This window comes from Perca flavescens, chromosome 9, assembly GCF_004354835.1.
Source record: "Perca flavescens isolate YP-PL-M2 chromosome 9, PFLA_1.0, whole genome shotgun sequence".
Classification (NCBI taxonomy): Eukaryota; Metazoa; Chordata; class Actinopteri; order Perciformes; family Percidae; genus Perca; species Perca flavescens.
This window is the reverse complement of record NC_041339.1, coordinates 12,845,937-12,872,417: the sequence shown is the minus strand read 5'-3', so window position 1 is coordinate 12,872,417 and position 26,481 is coordinate 12,845,937. Positions and strand designations below refer to the sequence as shown.

Here is a 26,481-nt window from a genome sequence, read left to right as displayed (position 1 = left end):
AACAGCTAACCCTTCTGCAGAGAGCTGCTTTTTTTTAAATCCCTTTTCTCTCGTCTCTTACCTGCGCTTAACTCCCTGCGAACGCTTCTGATGCTCGTCAGTGATTTATCGCCCTCTTACATCGTTTTTTTTCCACTCTTTCTGACTCACTTCTCTAATAAATCACCTGGCCTTTCCTATTTCACCTATCTCTTCCTATCTCACTGTCTCCCTATCCCGCTCTGTTTGCTCCGCCAGCTCGACGAGCCCACCGCTACCGGCGCCACCACCACCAGGGCAGGAGGGAGCGCAGGAAGCACAAGAGGCACGGCCACAGAGAGAGAGGGCACCACGGAGGAGAGCACGGCCACAACCACGCCCACGTCTGAACCAAAAAGAAAAAAACAACAACAAAAAACACCACGTCCTTTCCTTTTTCTCCTCTGCTGCCAACAGCGGTTTGCCTGTCTCCCTGTCGTCCCTTCCTCTCGCCCCCTCTCCCCAAACACTACTTCCCACCCTGCAGCTCAGAACTCTCCGCCCAAGCCCACTCTCTGCACTGCACTGCCCTGCCCTACGCTCCACTCCCTGGCTCCCCGAGTCAGCCTGTATCATAGTCAACTCCGAGGCCTGCCAAGGTGCTGCCCGGCGTCGCCGGGACGATAACAGATCCCTTTGTACTCTTTTTACTTTCCTTTCTCTGTTTTCCTTCCTCGTCTTAACTCCCACCTATCCTCTAACTCGACCCAGTTACTCTCCCTCCGAGCTCAACGATGACCTGAAACATGGGGCTACGCTGACCTGTTTTTGAAGGGGTGGGGGGAGAAATGAAAAACACCTTTGAGATCCACACCGAACATTCTTCGGAGGGAAGCAGTTTAGTACAAACTATAAATAGGGACGACATCAATGAAAACGCCGTATCAATCCGTGTTATCATCCGTGTTGTTGACTTTGAGCCTTCTGTCTGTTGAACACATATTATTTTTTACAAATACTCAGTATTTATTTCTTCACTCTGCTGCTTCTGGTTGGCTCTTTGTGAGACATTGTACTTGACTTAAGGCGAGTCATTCTGAAACAGTTTAAAATGGATTTTTCTGTCAATCCGAGGCAGTTGTAATTGAATAATTTGATTGTTAGCGTATCGTATCTTGTCGTCAGTGTGGGACAGTTACTTTAGATCAGATGCTAAACCCCCAGAGGAAAATGGACAACACATCTTAATTCAGCTTCATCACACAACATTCTGTCATCAGTCACTTTTCAGTGAAGTGTCAAAACAATCTCACACAGCTCTTTTTGTGTCAGACATCCATCCCTGTCATTTTCCAGGGTTAATCGGAGCCTTTGATGTCAGTTTTGTCTCAACTCAGCTCAGCAATCCCACGTTTGCTTTGCCTCTTTTTACAGTACGCGTGGCTGTAAGAATGTGCACTGGGCATTAATGAAGGCGATGCAGCACGGCAAAGTTCCTCTCACTCATTAACAGAGTTTTTACGTCTTGGGTTTGATGAGGAGAAGTGATGCCATCAGCCTGGCACAGACAGACGCAGAGAGAGACGGAGCACGTTGTGTCTATCCAGTAGCAACCTCATGTGTCCCAGCAAGCACAAGATATGACAAATACACACACAAAAAACATGTCATTAAAAAGAAATCTCCAAATTTGACTTTCAGCCTTTCAAAACCTTTTCCTAAAACAAAACTGATTCTGCAATTAACTTAATACTTGTTTTCATGCTTTTCCATATTGTGTTAGGATTTTTTTCTAGGAAGATAGTCATTATAATGAAATAGGACAGATCCCTGTTTTAGTATAAAGAGTAAAAATATAATTCTTGAAGAAAACAACAGCATTGGTGTTTTGTTCAATAATGACCATTATAATAAATAATACAAATAAAAGAATTCTCTCATTAGCATTAGCATCCCAATAGCAAAAATGGAAGTAATACATTTGCCATTGCCAAATTGGTCATTTGACTTTGTCGCTCATATATGAGGACATGTTCTTAAAACAAGATTTGTGTTACCCCAATGGTTGATTTTTTATTTTTTTATTTTAAATAATAATAATGTTAAGTCTTTAACCTGCAATAATTGATTTCTTTGGCCACTTTGTACCCGCCAACATTGGTAGCTGTTAGCTGTTATGGCTAACATGTTAGCAAACAGATGCCTATTTACACATCCAGCAGATATGGAGCAACATTAGCATTCACTTGGTGTCATGACACCAAACAAATGTAGGTCCAGTATTCACTCATCAGTTAAATATCTGGCCCTTTGGCAAGCTAAATGCTCCAGCGTGTTCACCAGCTATTTGCTAACTGAGCAGGGCAGGTAGCATACATTCAGTTCATCACAATTTATTTGGCTGAAAACAACTGCTGAAGGGAGCGATGAGAGCGAATGAAAAGATTAAAGTTAGGGGCCGTAAAACCAAAATAATAAGAGGAGAAAGGCCAGGGTGAGTTGGGGAACAGGCATAAAAACTAGCAGAGACTACATGTTGATGAATGAAAGGTGTGTGAATCAGGATAAATATAAGGCAGAAGACACGTAGATGCTGAGATCTCTAGTTTGTGTGTGTGTGTGTGTGTGTGTGTGTGTGTGTGTGTGTGTGTGTGTGTGTTGCGTGTGCGTGTGTGTGTGTGTTTATGATTGAGGATGTTGACAGTGGCTGAGGTCCCAGAGGATGATGATAGAGAGGGTCAGCAGAGATTAAAGCTTCCCATTTCTGGGGCAGACCGAGTCTCACAGCTGCTCACACCTGTGTTCGCTCCTCCCACTTGTCCTGCTTTAAAGAGGGGATTGAGACGGATAGAACGAGCGCTTTGCTCTCTTTTCCTCCCATTTTCCTGCCGGGTAAATTGGTGTTTTTTAAAGCCAGCACTTGAGGTTGGAGCTTCTGGGATTATGTCCACTGACTCCAGCACTTTTATCCTTTATGTTTCCCCCTCTTGTTCTTGGTTTTTCCTTCACCACCTCTCGCTTCAGTGCTTTTCGTTTATCTTCCTCACTCGACATTCTTTTTTTTGGCTTTCGCTGTTTTTTAAACAATTTAAAAGTAGTGAAGCACCTAAATTCACTTCAACCAGATCTTTTTTCAGGCTGTTTTTTTTAGCAGCCTTTCACCCATATTATAAAAAAAAAAAAAAAAACACTAAAGCATGATCAGGTTATATAAAGCTGCATGAGGTAAGAAAATCAATCCTGTGCACATTAATTCCCTGCCTTTTGTTGTCTCTTCTCACCTTGGCAAGGACAATACTCCTCTCTGCACGGAGAAGGAAAGTGAACCTACACCTCCGTATCAGTTTAATTAATCTGCTGCATGCCTAATTAACAAGTTGCATTATCTGCAGAACAGCGGAGCCGCGATGACAAGGGAAGGGTTAGGTTGACGGACAGCCAGTGAACGGTTTAGGGTGACGGACAGGAGACCCAGAGAACTGTCACAGCCGTCACACCCCTGTCTCTTCTTAGATGTCAGGCTGCAACGGGAAAATGGATCGAGCACGGGTGGTTGAGTGAAAGGGCAGACAGAAGCCCCTCTCACAGTAATTCAGATCAGAGTTGATGCCCAGAGACAGTGTAATTATAAGCTGTGTAAATGTTGAGCTGTGTGACAGGAGTTGAAAACTTTCTAAAAAGTAAAATTTGGGCCGGAGAACAGAGAGCGAGGAGACATGATTTGACAAAATTGAATTAATGATGACAAGTAAATGAAATTACATTCCAACGGATCTATGTTGAGGTGAGGAAAAGATAATCTGTTTAAGTCATGTTTAATCTGCTTTTCTGTCTTCTTCGCCTCTGCAGAGATTTTTAGGCCTAGCACAAACACACAGATTTGTGTTCAACTTGTGTTCGTGCGTGCGCGTGTGTGTGTGTGTGTTTTGTCTCTGTAAAGGGACAGCTTGTTTTTGGTCCGTCCTCTAGGAAGTTTTTTCTCACTCTCGCTGTTTTCTGAAGGTGCCAGACTTTCTGACAGCTTCTCTCCGACCCTCTCACATAACGCTTTTAGTATTAAATTCATGCAAAAACAAACACACTTTCACACACATACTTTTCTTCTTCACATTTCAAACACATTGACCCTCGCTTTCAGAAGTGTCTTGTCTCTCTTCGCTCTTGACTCCCTCTTTTCATCTCCTCGGCTCACACCCGTCTCTCCGTCCCCCGCTGGTCTTTCTAGTGGAAGCCCCGAGGGTGGGCAGACATTCAGGGACCGAGCCTTTTAATTTGTGTCCTAATTGTGAAAGAGTGACTTCACAGAGGTTACTGTCAGCTGTATCTGGTCTCAGCAGCCTGAGAGGGGGAGCGGCAAGCAAACAATTGAACGTCTTCAAAGCCAGCAGGCCTCTCCTCAGGCTCAGCTACCTATCCTAAATGTGACATGTGACAATGAGTCATTCCCCTCGCTCCCAGTTGAAGTCCTCAGCGGAGTTTGGCAGAGATGAGATATGAGTGGGATTGAGGGGAGTGAATCTTTACACCTCTGTGTGCTCTTACTTTAGCTGTGCAATTTGGTTGCACTCTGTCTACAAAAAAAGCACAACTTGTTTAGATTAGTTGTGTATGTTGTGAAGAAAGTGTGTGTCTGGTTGAATCAGTGGGACAAAAGTGATACAAACGAGTCATTGGCAATTGACGTTGGGTGCTCAAAGGCAACAGCAAGTGTTTGAAGCAGCATTCAGAAACACACCAACATCATATTTTCCTTTCACATAAAAAAAAACAACATAACACAACAACAAAAATGAAGGTGAGAGGGAAAAAATGATTGAAAGGGGGTTATAGAAGGCTGACCTAATATCCAAGTATGAAATTAAATATAATAAAACAACAACAAAAAAGCTAATTAAACCTCAAAGTTAAAAGCAAGTACCTTCAAAGCATATAAATGAATACAGGCATTACAGGGTAGGCATTTAATAATACAAAAACAAGAGCAGTAATTGACTTTTCTCAAAGCCCCCTTAGTTACTGTTGCTATGTCTTCCATGTGAAAGGTGTCTTAAATATGCAGTTGATATCTACGTACATGATATCATGCAAGCAAAGACTAAAGCTACAGGTTAAACATGTCGCAGTCAAAAAGTTAGCATCCACGCCCGTTGATGATAAGATGCTCTTAGCCTTTGTGCTTTGAAGAAAAATGTCAGACTCTTATTTAATTCAAACATGACCCTGTTTAGCTTGCATAGCCTACTTGGATTTGCATTTTTAAACAGTGTGTTTGACTTTTAACATTACAAAAGAAAAGGCTTCAGGACTATTGTTTATTGTGAACGTAGGGTTTCTGGAGTGTGAACTTCCCTAAATCCAAATAGAGCAGGACAGAGCCGACTAACGTTAGCCCACACTCTGATATAGTATATATATCAGAGTATACACACTGAAATACTAGAGTGATGGATGTGCTTGTCGGACTCTTAAAAACTTTTAAATACCTTTTACGTAACTTGTAACCTCACAAAATAATGTGGAATGAAACGCCCCTGTCCTTGGAGGTAACGCTAGGTTACAAGTAGTAGTAAGCTGAACATGCTTAACAAATGCATCTTGTGTTCACTGCAGAGCAGTATTGTCAAGAGAAATAAGTGACATTTGACTGTGTGTGGGAGCGTGTGTGACTGCGTGGGCCTATTTGCAAACCGTGTGAAAGAAAATTGTACTGTAACAACTGTTTATGACGTGATGCATTGAAATGCAGTGCTCATCAGCAATGACAACCTGATGAGAGCGGTAGAGGCTGTTGGGTTCAGTGGCACACAGACGGACTATTGATTCCATGATTAAGCTGTCTGTCTTGGTTTCCAAATAAGTCCGTCGATGGCATTGACGGCACAATAGCGCCGACTGACCGCTGGATGTTTTCTAAATGACATGGAAAACGGACTGTCATGGCTCACTGCTGCTTCTGCATGATTTGTACCATTATCTTCTTCTCATCAGACCTTTCAAAACTCTTTTTTTCCAGCTGTTCTGCATCCGATGCACGAGTACACCCCTAGTGGTGTTTGTATGGCATTGCGTCTCTGTCTGATATTGAGTTGAGACAATTCATCATCGCCGAGAAACCGGCTGCATTCGGTTGGGAAGTATGAATGGAAAGATGTTACAGTGAGAGAATGAGAAATGAAAGAGACAAGCGAAGAGCAGAAATCAATGACAAACACTCTTTCTCCTCAGTGATGTAAATACTCTGAGGTATTTTCTTCTCTTTTTTTTTTTTTGAATCCATTTAGACTCTGGGTGTGTTTTGCTTAGCCTTTCTGGACCATATTCATACAGCCTCAGTGGATCCCAAACCCATCTCCCTCTTTCTGTTTTTCCCCTTCTGCTCACACACATTGCTGTTTTGAACTGCTGCATTCAGACAAACAGAGACACACACTGATTCTTTACCCTACAGGGAAATATCACTTCTTTTGGCTCCGTTCCCTGCACAATACTTCAGTTTGCAGCTACACTGTGTTCATGTCGGCTGTGAATCTAGATACATATAACGCCAACTGAGCCTGTCTACGGCTGTGTGAATGTGGTCCACAAGTATTTATCCATATTTATTGATGTGTGTTCTTATGAATTTCAGTCATGTCATTGTATTATATTCTTTACAAGACAAATGACCATTAAAGGAAACCCTTGTTTGGATCCGTTAACTGTCTTTGCTGGAGTGATTATTTGTGTTCATTTAGTTTATTTGAAGCCAGTATGTGTAGAATTTTGTACGTGATTAAACCTTCCTTTAAATGATACTGATGGCACACGGTTGTTTATTTGGATGAAAAATGATACAATGGTTTGTGTTGCTGATTGCCACAGTGACTTTTCATACAACCCATAGGGGCTGCCAAAGTTAGATTTTTTTTTTGAATGATTTTATTATTAATAATAGTGTCTGTGCAGCGCTTTTCTTAACATTGCTTCACAGTGCTTTAGCAGAGGACATGCAAGACAGTAATTTCAAATATACATTAAACAGAAAAAGCAGCTAGCCTGGCTCTGTGCAAAGGTAACAAAATACACCTAATGTAGCAGCACCTCTAAAGCTCATTAAATATCACTTTATATCTTGTTTGTTTGATCCATACAACAACACCAAAACAATTTTGCCAGTCAAGAAATAGCCAAGACCATGTAACCTCCCATAAAACAGTGAATTGTCATGTTTACACTGGTTTTTGTACAGATTGAACACAAGAGACATAAAGTATTAATTAGTGCACTTTAAAGGTCCCATGGCATGAAAATGTCACTTTATGAGGTTTTTTAACATTAATATGAGTTCCCCCAGCCTGCCTCTGGTCCCCCAGTGGCTAGAAATGGTGATAGGTGTAAACCGAGCCCTGGGTATCCTGCTCTGCCTTTGAGAAAATGAAAGCTCAGATGGGCCGATCTGGAACCTTGCTCCTTATGAGATCATAAGGGGAAAGGTTACCTCCCCTTTCTCTGCTTTGCCCGCCCAGAGAATTTGGCCCACCCATGAGAAAGAGAGAGACATCATGACTTGCAAACAAGCAAAGCATGGCAGTTGGTCAAGGCCACACGCCCACCCTCCACCTTGCCCCCCCTCTCCTCCTCAATAGCTACAGACACAGAAATGGCACATCCTAAGGAAAGCTCATTGTGGGACTGGCTATAGTGGCTGTAATTCTGCACCAAGGCTGAATTTCGGGAAAGAGACTTCAGATACAGTATTAGGGGACCACTAAGGTCTATATAAAAGCATCCAAAAAGCAGCATGTCATAGGACCTTTAAAATTTGAAATGAATAGGTGCTGGAAAAGAAACACAGTGTACTAGCCAAAAGCATTATTCCTCAGTCTATTCCTCACATCTATAGAATGATTGAGTTTGTTACTCTTAACTTGCAAATTCAATTTTCCCTCCGCCATTCAAAAGTGTCTTCTCTCGCTATCATCGCGTTCCTCCACACATGAGGTTCAGTTTTGCTCTAAGCTGCTGATTCTGTAGTCGGAGAACAATCTGCGCCTCTCTGACCTTCGTGTGTTAAGGAGATGCATTTCCAAATCTCTTTGGATTAGGTAAAACATTTCTCCACAGCCAAGATTTCAAGAACGCAAATAACATTTTGCTCACATTGTTTTTTTTTTTTTTTTTTTATATTTAAAATCTGCTGCAGAGAGTTTAAGCAACAGAGTAGGTCTCCAAGGGCACAAGTGAAAAAGAGTAGGAGGCAGAGAAGGAGAGGGAGGAGGATGCAGAATGAGTGAGAGGGATCAAAGGTAAGAGAAAGGAGGGCAGAGGGAGAAAGAAAGAAAAAGATATTCTGTTTTGGCAGAGAATAGTTTGTGAATACGCCTACTGTGGTACTGTCTAACCTCAGAGACCTTCACTTGAACTTCCCCTGATGAACTGAATATGAGTGTCCTCTCTTATCAATGGGTGGTTTCATTGCCTCACAGCACTCTCCTGTAAAAAAACACAACCTCCTCTCTCTCTTTCTCTCTCTCTTTCTCCCTGCCTCGCTCTCTCTTTCTCTCGTTCCTCTCATCTCCTTTGATATGTGACTTGCTCATTTCATCATTATTATTCCGAAACATCGGAAGAAGCCAAACTGTCGGGTTCTGTTTTCTGTCGACAATCAATCACGCTGAACATCGCATCTCTTTTACATTCTCTCCCTCTGTTCTGGATGAGTGGTGTTTTTTCGCTCAGCTCGGTGAGTTCCAAGGACAGTGCTCATTAAGGCTGCTTACCGGGGAGTTTCTCTTAGATTTACAGCTGCAAATGACCCTCAGCTCTCCTCTGTTGCTGTGCAGAAGTTCCAAATGTGTTACAGCCACTTGGAGCAACGCTCCAAACAATCACTGACATTGTGTCCTAAGCCCTGCACTGTTTGGGGCCCGAGGACCAGCATGCACTTGTGGCCTCTTGAGTGGAGTTTCCGTGAAGCTTACATAAGCATACCCATGGATCTTTCTTGCACAACTTTCTAATGATAACCAATGAAACGGCTTAAAAGCGTAGTCCAGATTTGTCCTGATTCTTGTAACTTTGAGATAAACAGATGAATTACAGGCACGAAAAGACTGCTCATCATAACATTGTTCTTGGGTCGATATCGGTCTCATCTGGCAGGCATGGCCAATCGATGGGGATCTCTGGTATTATCCTGCATTATCTCCTAATGACGCTGCCAGAGTTCAAGAAGATTATGAAAAGCAACAAGGGGTTTAGCATCATCTTACGCCGCACAGTCCCTTACTTAACCCTGACATCGCCCTGCCTGTTTTCCTTCCAGAATTACTGTGTGTCTTTATCTCCCACATAAACATAAGAGGCATGCGGGCGAGAGCCACACACACACACACACACACACACACACACACACACACACACACACCAAGCCGCTTATCCAAATCAAAAAAAGATGAATGTGCATCTTAACCCTGTTTATCTTCCTCGTCTTTATTGCGGCCAGGTTGTTGAATAGCTTCACCCATGAATCTGCATTCACGCTAGTCCTAATGACAGCTGCAGATGGCGCCGCCTCGGCTCACTGACAGCTTCTTTTACAGGCGTCTGTGCTTGTGCTCGTGCGTGTGCGTGTGCTCGTGCGTGCGTGCGTGCATGCGTGTGTGTTCAGCCCGAGCCAGGTCTTTCATACACCATCAATCTCCCATTTTGCTCTACCAGCTGTGTGTACACTGTGCAGTGTTTTGTAACATGACTATCTGGAAATCTAGCTTTGAAAAGCTGCCATTAGCACATCCCTCAAAAGTGGTGGGAAGTCAATAAGTACATTTTCTCAGGTACTGGTACTTTGAATATTTCCTTTTTTCGCAACATTATACTTCCACCCAGCCACATTTTAGAGTGACGTTGTACTTTTTACTCCACTACATTTATCTAACAGCTATTATTTATTGATTTACCAGGGACAGTGCACATAATCAACATTTCAGTTTCGGACCTCAATGTAAATGTGCCAGAGTTAGCTCATTATTTTAATCTGTAGTCCCTGGGAAGGTACTTACATATTAGTGGCCTAATGTTATCAATACAATGCTTCAGCAAGCACTACAGTACAGCACAAAACAATACAATACATTACAAAAGTAGCAGATATATGTAAAATCAATGAGAGTATGTAAAGGCAGTGCCATAGATGAGGTAGTATGATTACTCATGATTGCAAGGTTGGTTTGCTTTCAGCCATCTCTTAAGTTAATGTTTAAAGGCAAGGTAGTTACTGCTCTCTCTTAATTCAATTGGGAGACTATTCCAGTAGTGGGTGGCTCTGACAGGAAAGACTGTTTGTCTTGCCCAAACTTGCTACGTCTGTATTGTATAACACAGTCCCCTCGGGTAGTTGCCCATTCATTCTGCATTATGAACATTGCAGTTATGACAGTGTGGAAGGTGCAATCCAATGTAAAACCTTAAAGATGGGGCAAATGTCTTTAGTGTCTTTGTTTGTAAAGAGACTCAATTTGTCTCAGAGTTGTCATGCTTATGTGGCAGAAAATCATAGCATGCATAAAGAGGCTGGCTGCCTCTGCTGTTAGCTATGTTCATATATCCCTAAAGTTAGCAAGGTGGAATTTGACAGTACTGTCAAAGACACCTTTTTAACATTCTTTTTTAATGATTAGATCTAAATCTAGAATGATTTTCAAAATAGACACCATTGCCCAGACAGTTTTTTTAACATCGCCTCTTGGTTAGGACCCCTTGGCGGCACGTTTTTAGCGCTCTCGGTACCCCTTTGGTATAATTTTTCAACATGCAGGGTATGGTTAGGTTCAGGGAACAAAACCACTTGGTCAGGTTTAGGAAAATATTGTGGTTTGGGTTAAAATAAGCACATTGGTTAACTTACGTACGTGACGTTAGTCAAATATAAGTCACAGTTGAAAACACAATTAAACACAGTTCATGTTTTTCATCCAACCGGACAAACTCATGAGAAATTTAGGACATATTATTAAAATGCGTAGCAACTTGAAATGGACTGACATTGATCGTTGATAAAGTACATGTTACCGATTACATTTTTGAATGCAAGACTATTACTTGTAAATTTGCAATGATTGTGGTATTAATACTTGACTTTAAGGATCTGACTACTTGTCTCTTCACAACTAGATTTCCACACCTTGAAAGCAGGAAGGCGAAAAAAGCCTTCTTTATTTTGCTCTCGACATTTCCAGAACTCTTCTGCGGCCCAACTGTTCTCTGGACAGGTTGTTTAACAGCAGTGCGATGCAGTAGGCCTAATGAGCTTGTGAAATATTAAATAAGAAAGATGTGGGATTTAGCCGCTAAGCAGGCAGCAGTTTTCCTCTTTACTGCGGCATCCTCAGGGAAGTCACTCGAAATTCCTTAAAAGATGAAAGTGTGCACGAGCCACGAAGTGAATTGTACTGTAGGTGTTGTGGGACGGGGGTTTGTGACCGAGGTGAGATAAAGTTCAGGAGCCACTCAATTCCTTCTCTCCCCTGCAGGACCACAATAGCTCACTGACCAGTCAATTTCCGCATGCCGTTGCAGGGCCAGATATCTTTTAGTCTTCCTGCATTCCCCTGTACTCTCCATCCCAGCCGTTTTTCTGCCTTTCCCCTCTTTTCATCTTATCTTTCTGCCTTCATTTTATTCCCTCAAACCCACTTTCTCCCACCTATCTTTCTTCCACTAGTCTTATTCTCTGTGTTGCTTTCCCTGCCTGCCCTTCACTCTGTCCTTCCTTGTGACTTTGTGTTTCTGCTGAGGCTGTTTCCTTTCCTTCATCTTTTCCAAAACTAAAGCAAACTTTTTCTTTAGAGGCACCTATAGATGACAGGGCAGTCTCTCCCATTCATTAGCCACAGTGCACATTAGATGGTTACCACTTTCAATTAACTCAACACTGCTGCCTGTTTAATATGCCCCGCACTCTAGGAAAACCTCACACAATTTGGTCAATTACCCATCTCTACAAACCCACTACTTTCAATGCATAATATGTATTAGCAGCAGCACGCTCCAGCTGAAATACTCGAAATGCAAAAGGCATTAAGGGAGATAATTTAGGGAGATGGGGTAATTTCAGAAGCTATTTCCAATGGGCTAATGCTGTATGGATATGACTTATATGTTTGTGTGTTCAATCGTAACAACGTTGAGGTCTGATGGAAAGTAAAACTAAATTCCTGTGGGGATAATCTCCCAATCATGTGATGAAACATTTGTGGAGAAGAATGGTGAAAGTTTCAGATCTTAATGAAGACATTCTTTAGTAAAACAGTAATGGGTTATGAATCAATAAATTATTTGCAATAAGGTTAAGGTTATAAGTGCCTATATATTATTCTACATAATATTACTCTTGGCACTAGTGAGGGTATTTACTTACTGAAATGTGGCTTAATGTATATGTTGGAATAACAAGACAACAATTGGAAATTCATATTTCAGAATAAGTGCCATCAGAAGACAGGATGCAGCTTTTTTCTCGTACTGTAACATAACACTTTCTGAAACAAAACCACACCATCTGTAGGTTTTTATCCATTCATCCATCCATCTTCGTCCTCTTATCCGGGGTCGGGTCGCGGGGGCAGCAGCTCCAGCAGGGGACCCCAAACTTCCCTTTCCCGAGCCACATTAACCAGCTCCGACTGGGGGATCCCGAGGCGTTCCCAGGCCAGGTTGGAGATATAATCCCTCCACTTAGTCCTGGGTCTTCCCCGAGGCCTCCTCCCAGCTGGACGTGCCTGGAACACCTCCCTAGGGAGGCGCCCAGGGGACATCCTTACCAGATCCCCAAACCACCTCAACTGGCTCCTTTCGACGCAAAGGAGCAGCAGCTCTACTCCGAGCTCCTCACGGACGACTGAGCTTCTCACCCTATCTCTACAGAGTCGCCAGCGACCCTCCTGAGGAAACCCATTTCGGACGCTTGTACCCTGGATCTCGTTCTTTCGGTCGTGACCCAGCCTAGCATAGGTGAGGGTAGGAACGAAACCGGTAGATCGAGAGCTTTGCCTTCTGGCTCAGCTCTCTTTTCGTCGTGAATGTAATACCGCCGATTCTCCCACTCCATTGTCCCCTCACTTGTGAACAAGACCCCAAGGTATTTGAACTCCTTCACTTGGGGTAAGGACTCATCCCTACCTGGAGTAATCACTCCACCGGTTTCCTGCTGAGAACCATGGCCTCAGATTTAGACAGTGTTGTGCCTGAACCCGTTGTTGCCGTTCATATTTTGGGGCGAATGTGAACTGAACGTACTGTATTCCTGCCTGATGAACGTTACTGTGAACTCGTTCATTCTGGTGTCTGTGAACAGCATGCTCTCTCAGTTTAACTTCATTCAATAGGGTGCCAGATTTCTATAGAGCCTTCCAGGCAAAAACCCGGCTAATAAACACCGTAAACAGGCCTTTATATGTAGCCAAAATCTGGCAACACCAAGGGGTAAGCTTCGCTTCAGAACTCGAGCCATCTATGGCGCCATTTTTTTTGCTACAAAGCCATCACCTCCTGTTAGCATTCCGCTGACCGCCATTTTTTTTTACATCACTTGACTGCGAATAACTTTACATCTGAAGCGTTTAAAGACTCTATTTGTCCGTTGTTTAGTTCTAAAGAAACACGACAATGTATATAAGGCTTCATTACCTTGTACCTCACGTTATGGCTCAGTAGCAGACGTTTTTGTAAAAATAGGCTAACGATTGTGTCACATAGTAGAGGAATTACTGTATATTCAGGAGAAGCTTGCAGGCAGTTTTGACTTACATGAGCTGTTTAGGTTTAATTACTAATGTTAACTAGCATGTTAGTGATCAATAAGATTGGGAATGATTGTGCAGCCACTAGAAGACTTACAACTTTCAGACACGTTGCTCACGTCACATGCTCTCAGTTGGAGGCTGCGCAGTAAAGCTGGCCATCACCGGAAAAGTGCTTCTAATATCCTTCACTGGTCTCCAGAGCAACGGGGTCTATTGGTCCAATATATATTGTCTAGGGTCAACACCAGCCACGTCATCATAACAAAAAGAAGCATGGAGGCGACAGCAGCAAGGAGACTTTGTATGATCATTTAAACAAGTTTTATGACAAGGTCGGTGAGGATGGGAAAAATTACATTTCTGTGCAAACTTTGCCCGCCGCCTTTCAAAAAGAAAATCTGAACTTCAGTCACATCCACAGCAAACCTGAAACGGAGCATTGAACTGAAGCACCCGGGTAGCCTTTCAATTTTGAAAAATAATAGCTCGCAGCAACATATGGAAAAAGTGAACTAGTTCATTTTTGGAACTGTGAACTTAGTTCAAAATTTTGAAGTATGAACTGAACTAGTTCATTTTAAAATTTGTGAACTGAACTTGAACTAGTTCATGTAGAAAGTGAACTTTCCCAACATTGGATTTCGAGGCGCTGATCCTCATCCCAGCCGCTTCACACTCGGCTGCGAACTGCAACCCCGACTACACCTCGATATCCTGTCCATAAATATTGCAAATAGGATTGGTGACAAAGCGCAGCCCTGGCGGAGGCCAACCCTCACCTGAAACGAGTCCGACTTACTGCCGGGAACCCGGACACAGCTCTCACTTGGGTCATACAGATATTGGCTGGCCCTGAGAAGGGACCCCCTCATCCCATACTCCTGCAGCACCTCCTACAGCATCTCCCGGGGGACCCGGTCATACAACTTCTCCAGATCTTTTACATTTTATTAATTTAATTCATTAATCAATTTTCACAACATTAACACCCACACAAGGTGTCTGATTAGACCTCCGGTAAGGTTAAGGTTGGGTGGAGCTGTGCTGCAGATTATGTGAGGGAGACGTCATTAATGGTAGTTCCACCTGCAATTTTCCTGCTGTGAGAGGTCAAAACATCTGCAGTGAAAAAGATCTATAAGGATAGCAAAGGTGTAATCTATCCCACCGTAACAGGTGCAAGAAAACCACCAGGAGAATCAGGGAGACGTCAATCAGTGCGTGCAGAGAAGCGGTCTAATCAGGCTTGAGTGTAAACACCTGTGAGGTGCACCAACAGCGTGTGCACTGCCTTTAAATTCATTTCCATCCATATATTTGGCTACTTTTAATCTTATTTTATTCTATTTCTCATGCCACTCTTCTGTGACTTAACTCCTCTCTGCATTTGCCTCGGGGCTATTTGGAGACCCTGAACTCTGTCACAAGCTGATAAATGAGAGCCAAGCGACAGCCAGCGCAATCCCATCCCTTTGTATTTGATCTGTGGCAGTACTCTGTTGTTATAGGGTCATCTAATTTCATTTCATGCTCAGAAGAAAAGGCGACAAAGAGGCCTGATGAAATAGCATCAACAGCAATAGTCATCTTCTGAGCAAACTGGTTTAAAGGGTTCAATCACATTTCTGCAGTGCGTCTTTGCACCATCCTTCTACCTGTCTGTCTGTCTATCTATCTGTCGTTTCTCTTCTGTCTGTCTTTTCCCTTCTGTCTGTATGTTGAATGTTTCTCTTGTCATTAAACAGTTGGAGTGTGACGAAGCTTTAATCAAGGCCAGTGCCTCTCTAATGTTCTGCCTCATGAGGATTTTCTACTGTCTGGCCTGTTGAGCTCACCATCTGTGGAATGTGTAGTTCCTTTGAGCACTCAGTTGGTCCAATATGTAGCTATATTATTACTGTTATTATTCTTGTGAACAAAAGCCTCCTGCATATACATCTGTCATTTCTGTTTGCCGAAGCACTGGCAGTCAAAATGTGAAGTAGTGGCTGTTATTTATGATGACCTTGCTCTTACATAAGATGGAGTTTGCAGCTAAATGCCATGCAAAGTGAATTTTAAATGAGTTACCATCACAATCTTGAGCACATCAAAAACATCTAAATTACTTCAGTACTGAAATGCGGAATACATAATCCTCCATTGATTATAAATATTGTAGTGCATCGAGCGGGACTTTGCTTATTTATTTAGTGGCTGTGACTCTAAATTCACACAGTAGAGCAGACTAATGGGGCTGGCGAGTGTACTCATCAAATCACTGAAAACATCAACTTTGATCATGGAGGTCATTTTAGAGTCTCTTTTTGCCTTAAAAGAAGAGAAGAGAAAACAAATCACGAAGCTGTCAATAAAATCACAGGTCGAGTTCGTCACTCACAGCTATTATTTCATGATGTTGGACTTGCAATGAACCTGACTATAATTACATGCTGCTAGTTGCTATGACGATGACATGGTTTGTTCTGATGTGTTGGCACAACACCAACGTGCTCCCACTCAGAGACGGGTACACCTCTCAGCAGTTTCTCTCACCGGCAAACACTCCAGAATGAAAGCACTCATCAGCTGTAATTCCTACTCACACAATGTATTAATAAATATTAGTAAATGATTGTTACATGGAACACAAAGGTATTCATGACTAATCATTAGAATCGTAGCGTTGTCATTGTGAGCATGTTAGCATTTAGGTCAAAGCACCACTTACAGGGCCGGTAGCATGGCTGTAGACTTGTTTCAATGTATATCCTGTACATTATTAACTTTTTAGAGACACTGTAGGCTGATAAACTGGGCGACTGTGGCTCAGTAGGTAGAGCAGGTCGTCCATTAAACTCAGGGTCAGGGAGTTGATTCCCTGAACTGTCCTACGGTAGCAAGATGAACCTCCAATTGCTCATCATGGTTAGGCCTGAGCCTTGTATGGTTGCTCACTGCCATTAGTGTGTGTGTGTATGTGAGTGTGTGTGCACGCGTGCGTGTGTGTGTGTATAAACTAAAGTGCTCTGGATAAAAGCACTGTATAAATGTCAGTCCATGTCCATTAAACTCATCGGAACATTTACTGCACCTTCCAGCCCTTTACGGAAGTGAATTTGCTAAATTTCTCATATAATCAGTGTTTTTCTTTTAAATTGTCCTCCAACAATAGATCTCTTGATATAGAAAAAAAAAAAACAATTTACCCGAACGCAACAATTTCAAGACTTTTATTTTTTTTTCCCAGAACATTCATCCATTCTGTATAGTGGCAAACATACTCTGTAATAAAGGTTGCTGCTTGTAACATTTATAGTGCAACTGGTGGCCCAGGTAGCTTACGGGAAATAGCAATTATTGTAGCTTTGTATTTCTGCTTGTTCAGCCTCAGCAACTACTCTTCAAGCCAATCAATACATGCTTGCTTCAGTCTAAGCTAAGATGCTATCACAAAATAAAGCTCTATGTATTTAAAGTGGAAATCTTTTTAGAGCTAGTGCAATATTCACTACTTGTGCAGCTCTGATGATGATATTGCCAAGTCTTAGTTAATGAGAAAAATGACTCGCATTGTGCCAGAGTGTTGCTAACCAAATGGCACCCGGATACAGGCAATTAAACGAAAAGTACAGTCGGGTAGATCATCCCGTCTCACACAGTAATGGATCTTTTCACCCTGGCACTGGGATTCTGGCTCAGAATGGAGCTCAGAGCTCAGGGGCCACAGCAGGGGGCAGAGATATGATACACACAAACACACACACACACACACACACACACACACACACACACACACACACACACACACACGTAAACAAGGATATTCATTGCATCTGATCTGATGTGTGCCTGAGTAATGATCAAGCTCTTGTTTAACCTCACAGTTTTCAGAAGTGCTAACATACTCCTTAAGATGATTGACTGACTGGAGATGGAAGGAACATCACCCTAATAAAGATGTCACCCTTAATTTTATACAGCCTCGCTTCTTCTCTCTGGCAAATCTGCAAATGAGTACATCTTGTCTGTAAGTGTTTTACTTTAAAAGCGATGAATGGAGTCGGCTGCTAGGCGACAGTTGTTACTGTCAAATTTAAATTGCATCCCCCCCCCTCTTGCTCTGTATCTCTAAACTTTAAATCACACTGGAAGCATTCACAGGGATGCTGCGGCTGCTCTTTCTCCTTGTCATACTATTTGTGGGGCTTTTTGTCGTTTCAGTACCACCTGCTGTTTCATCCTCGTTTCTGCGGAAACAGTAGACCCCATAGAGGCGGAATTTTTTATCAGGGAATCCCAGGTGTCGGACGCCTGGCTGGGAACCTCCACAGCGAGAACGGGGGTTGACTATGGGGTAACGGATGCTGCCATCCTCCAGCCAGCCGGCTTCACAGCGGTCCAGGAGCTGGAACTTCCATGCAGCGTACAGCTGACCCACTTTGGCCACAGCTGAGCCATCTCGAATGCAAGCCTTCACCGCCTCCGCATAGTTCACCTTCTTGAAGCGTTTGAGGAAGTACACTTTGCCTATGGGGATATAGAGGGAGAGGAGAGGATGTTTGTTGTAAGAACAACTGAAAAGGTGAAAGAAAACAGAGCAAGTGCATTGTTCAGGAGGGTAAAAGGAAAGAAAGAGAGAGGAGTGAATGAGAGAGCGAAGCCCCAGAGACAAGCCGAGCCCTGAGGGAAGATATTCTCAGTCTGTCTGTGTCTGTGTTCAGAATATCAAATCGTTCCAACAACCGTCTGGGCAGCTGCTCAAAATCGAAAAGCAATACTCTAACTCAAAATTACTCCTAAAACGCTTCCATTTTTGCTTTCATCTCACCTCTGGGGAGACTTTTTCGCCTGGCAGTATTAAAGCAATTGGTGTCCTGATTGGCTGAATTGTTTCAACTGAACTGAATCACAAAGTAAGCTTCTCCTCAGAAAGAAGCAAAGGAAAATGACCCAAACCACGAATAAAGAGGTTGGCGTTTTCTCTAAACAGCCACAACTGCTATCATTAAAATCATGTCCACAACCTCAGGTTTGCACTTTGCTCAGCTATTGATTTTATGCTTGTTTATGTGACTGCTGGCTATTAGAAAGGCAGAATATTGTCTCATATTCCCCAGGGGACGCTCAGTAAATACCTTCCAGCTGGACAGTATCGGTCACAACCACTGCTGAAAGCTCCTGCCCGCAACAGACTGTCCACAATAATTAACACACAGGGGAAGCCACGAGCAACCGTTTAAGGTTCCTTTGTTCCAGTTTAGACTATCCCAAAATTGTTTATTATTCATTGTCTTTTATTTAGATAATAAAATGCCTATTTAGTTTTGAGAATGCATGAGAAGATTTCAATTCTCTTTCAAACTTCAAAGAGGCACAAAGTTTTTTCCAAACTGCATTTTTAAAATTCCCTGTTAACCGGTGATGTACTATGCTTCACTAATATGGCCAATGTTTTTGTTAGACACTTCATTTCTGTACGGTAAATATGAAGCTAGCTCGCTTAGCTTAGCATAAAGACTGGGATCAGGGAGAATCAGCTAGCCTGTCTCTGTCCGGAGGTAAGAAAATGTGTCTACCAGCACCTCTGAACTAAACAATATGTTACATCTCATTTGTTTTGTTTTGTTTTGGCAGCAGCAGGGCGCACAATACCTCCTTTCCCTCGCTGTGGCTTCTGTGGTTGCCATGGTCAAATGGCGAGCTTTACCCAGAACCAGGCTAGCTGTTTCCCCCATGCTAAGCTAACCAGCTGCTGGCTGTAGCTTCATACCTAGTGTACAGATATGAGTGATATCAATCGTCTCATCTAACTCTTGGCATAAAAGCAAATAAACGTAATTCGCCAAATAACAACCTATTCCTTCCATAATGAATGGTTTAATATTGATTACTAAAACATTGATATCTTTCAGCAATAATCAAGTAATGGAGTAAAACCTTTTGTTACACCTTTTTCTCCTACATACATGTAGACTTGTTCAACTGCCCTGGGACTCAAAATAACTTTCATGCTGCAAAAACTAATCCAGCCCCTGATTTCCCCAAGTTTATTTGAGCTTATGATGCTGGAGGTGTGTGATGGAGACACTATAGCAGACTTTTTGTGGGAATGTGATGTAAATCAAAGAACTGGGAGATGAAAGCTGGTGCTTGGCACCCAGAGGACAATGTGGCCCTTGCAGGGCTGAATCAACACAGCCTGATTTAAATCCAATGGCCTTAGGCCGGCAAGATCACAGGCAGAGATCAGAGACATGGGCCTAATTTCCCCACACTCATGATGTATCCTCTTTCTATACAGTACCACAACAATCCAGCTCCGCCAATGTCTTGTTCTCTTCCAATTATGAGCCACAGATGCTTTATTTTCAGTTGGATGTTTGTATTTAGTGATCATATAGATGGACTACAAAGTGTTTCTGATCCAGACATGCCTGTGCACACAACAAAGGCCGCCAACCTACATCCTTCTCAGTTTCTCACCATTGAGCTTGGAAGTAAAACAGAAAGCATCGTAGCGCTCATCCTCTTTGTGCCTGTAGCCATAGTTACGGACGCCAGCGGGGGTGTCCTTGCGGCCGCACTGGTCTCTGGGATGAGAGATAGGGTACTGGACTGAGCCGTCCTCCAGCCATCCAGCATTACACCAGTCTAGTCCTTCCAGCCAGGCCTGTGGAGGGAGATAATGTATGTCAGCAGGTCATACTGAAGGATTAAATACACTATTAAGAGGAGAAAGAATTTGGTTTATCTCTTCTGACATACCTCCATTACTCTGGACTTTAAAGCATATGTTTTTTTAAATAGGAAGATGGGCCTACAGTAAGATGTCTGGACTGGTTATATGCATAGTCTTAATTTCAGACTTACTGCTGCTCCTAAGCAGTTTATGACTGAGGATTGTAGCCAGTAAGTGCATTATTGCAACTAAAAGAGTAGCCTATAAGTGAATGTGCTATGGAAGGTGTGATCTACATAGCTCTAATAAATCCTTGGGAGTGACCTGTGCCTTCTACCCTAGTCTCCCTTAATCTGCCTTGAACATGACAGACATTAGGTCCAAAGGAAAGGCATACACTCACCTTGTGCAGTTGAGAGTGAGAAGCCAGAATGGCGTCCTGCTGTTTGCAGGCATCCTCCCCCTCGTGGTAGTTGAGCTTATAGCGCCCCTCACGGGGGTAGTAGGGAAAGACCACTCCTACAGGTGACAGAAACAGACCTACTGTTGAATGTTAATCAATAAGTAAAGGTGAGTCAGTAAGTAAATGTATGAATTTTACTTGGATCTCATGTGAAGCAGTATATCTCTCTGGCCAACTATGACAGCCAGTCGAGCATTAGAGATGTCAGAGCTTCAACAAAATCTCTTCCAGTTTGCATCTTTAAATCCTGACCTTCTAGGTCGAGGTTGACAAATCCTGTATCGTCTTCCATGTCATTAGTGACTTCGCACTCAAAGCGTCCGTAGTCCTCCAGTGTGACATTTTGGATGATCACTGAGGCGTCGCCTGGGCCTGCCTGCTCCAAAAACACACGGCCTTTGTACGATCCAAACACACGCTGCTGGCTGGAGACATTTGACAGAAATGTAAAAGTATCCTTTTTTTCACTCAATAAAGTGGCTCTGAGGAAAACAATCAAGAAATGCTCTAACTTGAAAAAATGGACTTACTTTATAGCCTTATACACAGACATATGAGTGGGTTTGAGAAAATACTTACATTATACTAGATAGTGAATGTGTGCTAAGTATCTACGGGGCAGTGAAATAAATTAAAATCTATCAAATCAATATTTGTTGGATTGATCAAAAAGAAAAAGAAGAAAAAGGATTAAAACAATAGATACAAATTGAATGACTCAATATGTTCACCTTCCAAGTGCCACAAAGACATCCTCAAACTGCAGTGCATCAGTCACTTTGGTCCATTTAATCCGAATGCGAGCAGGATCGGTGTTCTCCGGCTCATGGTGGAATCTGCAGGGCAGAGTGATGGAGCCCCCGCGATGTGTCACCACTTTACCAGGAGCTGTCTGCACAATCACCGCACCAGTGTCATCCTCTGTGCAAAAACAAATACTGTATTTAAGGAATGATAATGATGTAACATTTATTTTAATCTTGCTGGTTCTGCTTTCTAACTATTTTTATACTTTTTGCAAATGGGTTTCGATTAATGTTTCTGCTTGCCACTACAGCACTTCCAACTTGGCCATAAATCTATATTTTGAGTCATGAAACTCTGTTAAATGAAGGGCAAATAATAATATAAGTGGTGGATACAAGCAAATGCATAAGGAATTATGCATTGCCATGCAAAATATGTGCAGTCAAGTCCTTGTAATCCTGATTGCAATCGCCCTCGAGACAGCCAATACTTAGTTACTTATTAACTCCTCTAATCGTGAAATTAAATCTTTGATTCCCTTTGTGAGGGATACACAGTCAGGCGCTCGCAACATTTAATAAAGCGTGTGCTGTTTACTTGTGCTGTCACATCAGTGCCTCAACATCCAGCATATCAATAGTGGAGAAAACATGTTGGTCAAATAGTCCAGTGTGTAGCTAACTCGCTCCTCTGCCCAGATCATTCATCAGATTACCCCCACTCCAAATTTTAACCTCAACCTCTCTTTCTCGGGAACAATTCACCAAAATGACCCAAGACTAATGGTAACCATAGGCCTCTTCTCCTAATGGGCTTTAACAAGACCTAGTTTGCATTTTGGCAGACATTTGCTCAGAAGCTGTATGTGTGTTGAATTGAATTGAATTTGAATGCCTTCATTGTCATTGTACTTTACAATACAGCGAAATTAAGAGCGCTACTCCACTGGGTGCATAAAATAAATACAATAAATAATCCTTAAAGGACATATAAAACAGAATAAAAACAATAAAAGAATAAAAACAATACATTTAAGCACCTGTGTGTGTGTGTGTGTGTGTGTGTGTGTGTGTGTGTGTGTGTGTGTGTGTGTGTGTGTGTGTGTGTGTGTGTGTGTGTGTGTGTGTGTGGGCGTGTGTGTGCGTGTGTGTCGAGGCAGCCAAGGACTACACGCACACAACAAGTGTGGTGCAAACATTTAATGAGCTGCTGCAAGAGGTTTTCTGCTATGTTGTGACCAGATAAAGGCACCAACAATTATCCATGCCAGCCAGCAATTAGTCATCACCCTGCTAACCGCTCTCTGCAAAGTTGTTTATCAGCAGCAGCCAGGAAAGCAAAGTGGTGTTTAATCAAAACTGTAGGCATATTATTTCCCAACGCTGCAACAGTCTGATGTTAAGACAAACAACTCCATGTTACTACTGACTCCTGCTGGTTATTCATAGTGCCTGTGTGAAGGGTGTTGAGATCTAAAGATGGGATAGCATGCAACTCTACACTGTCATGGTAAAACTGGCATCTTAGAAGCAGCAGGCAGCCGTTAATTAGTGCAAACAAGTTCTAATGAAACCCCTGTCCAGCAGCAGACAAGCAAAGTTAGGGACTACCTAGAAAAGAATGTCAAACATCTAAAGACCCAGATATATTTCTTAGAAGTTGGTGGAGACCAAAACAAGAGTAAATACAGGAATTCAACTCATCAGGTGGTCACGACTCTAATGGCATGATCATTTTATAGGCAACTATTTGCTAACATATTAGCCATAATGAATTTAGAAGACAACAAGATGTCAGGGCTGTGTGTCTGTTAGTCTGTTGTGGAGTTATTCTGACCTCAACTGTTTCCATTTTATGCCACTTTATACTTGCAATCTTCTATATTTTTTTAGAGGAAAATATACTTTTCACTCTACTTTATCATTATTAATCGTTACCTATATCATTGTAAATAGTATTGGGACTTACAATCTTCGTTCCTTCTGTCTGTTCCAAAGGTTAGAACTGAACTGGGGAAAAGGCGTTTAAGTTTGCTGCTCCTTCTACCTGGAACAAGTTACAGAAATCCATGAAACTTAATGAGCTGGTCTCATTGGTCGCTTTTATGAGAATGTTGATTGACTTGGAGGCAGCCACATCTGGCTGTAGATGTTTTGCCTGATGTGTTTAGGATTGTGGGTGACTTTGAGGGATTTGCTGATTCAGTTGTTTTATGTTTTTAGTGTGTTTGTGTATTTTGTGTTTGTGTGGTTGTGCTGCTCCCTGTTTTAGCCAGGACACTCATGAAAAAGAGATTTTTCTTTTCCCTGGTTAAAAAAATATTTTTATTATATTATATTAATAAAGATATTATCTAATGGCTGATGTTACTAGTTGCAAAGTATCTGCAAGAATGTATAGATAGATTTACATATAATGCATATCTACGGGGCATCTTTGTTCACTCATTGGAGAATGTATATTCTAATGAAGAATGAAGCTAAAAGCCAGGTCTCATGCAGTAGATTAGTTTAATCCCTGTCATTAATATTTATAGTGTTTAAATGTAAAAGTCCTCAAGTGAATACTTGGTAGTAGTGCTAGATGGGATATCAACAACTTTGATAATGTATTAATATTCTACAGTTACAACAGTCTTGGCACACGTAATGAGCTACTGGTGGAAATATTCTGCGTGTTTCTGTGCATACACCTACATACAGTTTCAAAATCCTTCATTAGATTCTTTTGAAGGCTTGAGCATGCTGGTTTTCTCCCTTTTTTTACTTTGGATCTTTAAGCCCTGGGTAAGACTTAATAAGGGAATTTTTCCTGGTTTCAAAGGTGTCATCTTTATAACTCTGAGGTAACCTCTGCAGACAGTGTATCCTCCATCTTTTCTAGCACATGCTGTAACAGCTATGCAGATCCGTGCAGAATGAAGAGCTCCTGACTTTGCAGCTGAAATAGGAAGGAAATCATTTTTCCCTACCGAGCACGTGCACCACCTTTCTCCGTCCCTTGTCTATGTCAGACGGCAGGGGAGTCACTGAGAGGGCAGAAGTCAGGATGAAAACCACAAAGGACATTTTTCCAAAGGCCAGAGGCCACAGCTGCTTTGAGAACTGCAGGAAGGGAGAAGACAACAGACAATTATGGTTATCGCAGGTTAAACGAAAACGGAGAAGACAATCGAGACCTTAAAATACAAAGGTGAAGAGTACCAAAGACATCTTCAGTGTCAGAAACAAGGGTCTTAACCTAATGGCAGTGGCAACTTTAGTATGAAAATTTCTGGTTGGACTAACTGTACATACATAATGAAAGACCATAACCACACATATAATATATCTCATGCAACTGTCTCATGCCCTTCAGTTATGCAGAAACCCTACCAGAGAACTCACACTTTAGGTGTTTAAATGTCAGGTAGTTTAGCTGGTCAGTGAGCAAATCAAAAAGTAGCAGATAATTGATCAGTTCAGCTTTCATAAAATAAGGTTAGCCGACTGTGACTTGACTGTGTTTGGTTTGAGATACATGCTTTCAAGTCACAGTCTGCTACGCATAGCAGTTTTAAACTGCCAGCTGTGTCGTGTGAAAAGAGAAGATAGTCCTCACAGGATAGTCAAAATTTAAAGCTTGTTTGGCACCTTTTTTATAATCTTTACTGCCAAGCGCCAGTTGAAGGAAAAGGAAGTATTGGGAAAGTTTTGAGGGAAACAGACTTGGCTCAGTAGAGGCCAATAGTAAACAAAGGAATATATGCAGACATGAAATCATCACAATTACTGAAGAAGAAATAAATAACATATATATATTAGACATTAGGAAGGTCAGAAAGAGACTACAACACATTCTGAAACTGTCATCAGAGTATGTGAAAAATCTCCCCTGGCAGTGACCAATGAAGGATCACCTTGCTGAAACACTTCTGGAAGCTACTGCTGCTTATTCTGGTCAAGTGCTCATTATCTTTACGAGCTTTCTTTAGCTGTACTTTTGACCCAGCATGTTATGTCCCCGGTGGTGCTGCATGAATCAATGATGGATTGCAAAGCCTTGATAAAAAAAAACTAGATACATAGGGTGGGTTTCATTGTGGATGAAATCATCATAACGTCAAAATACAGGAGCCAAGCTATGTGCTGCAGCAGTGTGCACTGCTAGAGGTCTGCATTGTCAGTGTCACCTGTGAATAACCACATCCTATATGTAACACGTAACAGCACTGCTGCAGCAGACAACATCTGAACAGGCCCGATTGAAGCAGAGGTACTAAAGCAGCCTCTTTACATGCACATTGCACACTATAAACAGCTCTGCTGCATCATTTTTGTCAAGGTTAGTCCAATAAACATCCCTGCAGTTCCCACAGCAGCACAGCGAACTGCAGAGCAGAGCCGTACTAATGGAGCACAGAAGTGAACTTACCATGGCTATCACAACAGGATTAATGCCTGGATGGAGCAGATGTGCTGCTGCGCGCCGTTTAACTCCTCAGTCAGGCTAAATGTTGTTCTGCAGCAGCGCTCACCTCTCTCCCTCCCTCCCTCTCTTTCTCTCTCCTCCCTCTCTGTCCCTAGTCCCATCGCTGATCTCTCGCACTGCAGGGGAACCACCGGTGTTTGTGGGTCCCGCAGTCCTCCGATGACGCAGCACACATTTGACTGTGCAGGCTGCATGGATAAGTTAATCACAGCGATGATTTCACACCCATTTCATGTTTGTGAATGTCTTCTCGTGCGTTATTGAAGCCCATTAGAGTGTCACTTATTGGTTTGAGTGTCACACAGTTTGTAGCAGTTAATGCAGTGAAACCTCGTTAACTTTCAGGCGGAACATTGTTGCTATTAGAGACCAATTGAAATAATGGAAGCTGTTAGTGTTAA

The 26,481-nt window shown here is 42.3% G+C and overlaps 2 protein-coding genes across 2 annotated transcripts in view; one reads left to right on the top strand and one right to left on the bottom strand.

Moving 5' to 3' along the window:
- Positions 1–6,533, top strand: part of ncanb (neurocan b) — a 128,622-nt gene extending 122,089 nt beyond the window's left edge. Inside the window, exon 16 of the mRNA XM_028587686.1 lies at positions 238–6,533. Within this exon, the coding sequence (XP_028443487.1) occupies positions 238–368 (131 nt within the window). The 3' untranslated portion in view covers positions 369–6,533. The remainder of the gene's footprint in view (positions 1–237) is intronic.
- A 10,404-nt stretch (positions 6,534–16,937) lies between these two features.
- hapln4 (hyaluronan and proteoglycan link protein 4) lies at positions 16,938–26,108 on the bottom strand. The gene is made up of 7 exons (XM_028588032.1): positions 26,024–26,108; positions 24,582–24,714; positions 21,595–21,784; positions 21,116–21,288; positions 20,804–20,919; positions 20,205–20,391; positions 16,938–18,248 (listed from the first exon to the last, which is right to left on the bottom strand). The coding sequence occupies exons 1-7, from the start codon at positions 26,024–26,026 to the stop codon at positions 17,857–17,859; spliced, it is 1,194 nt and encodes a 397-aa protein (XP_028443833.1). The 5' UTR covers positions 26,027–26,108; the 3' UTR covers positions 16,938–17,856.
- Between the last annotated feature and the right edge of the window lie 373 nt (positions 26,109–26,481).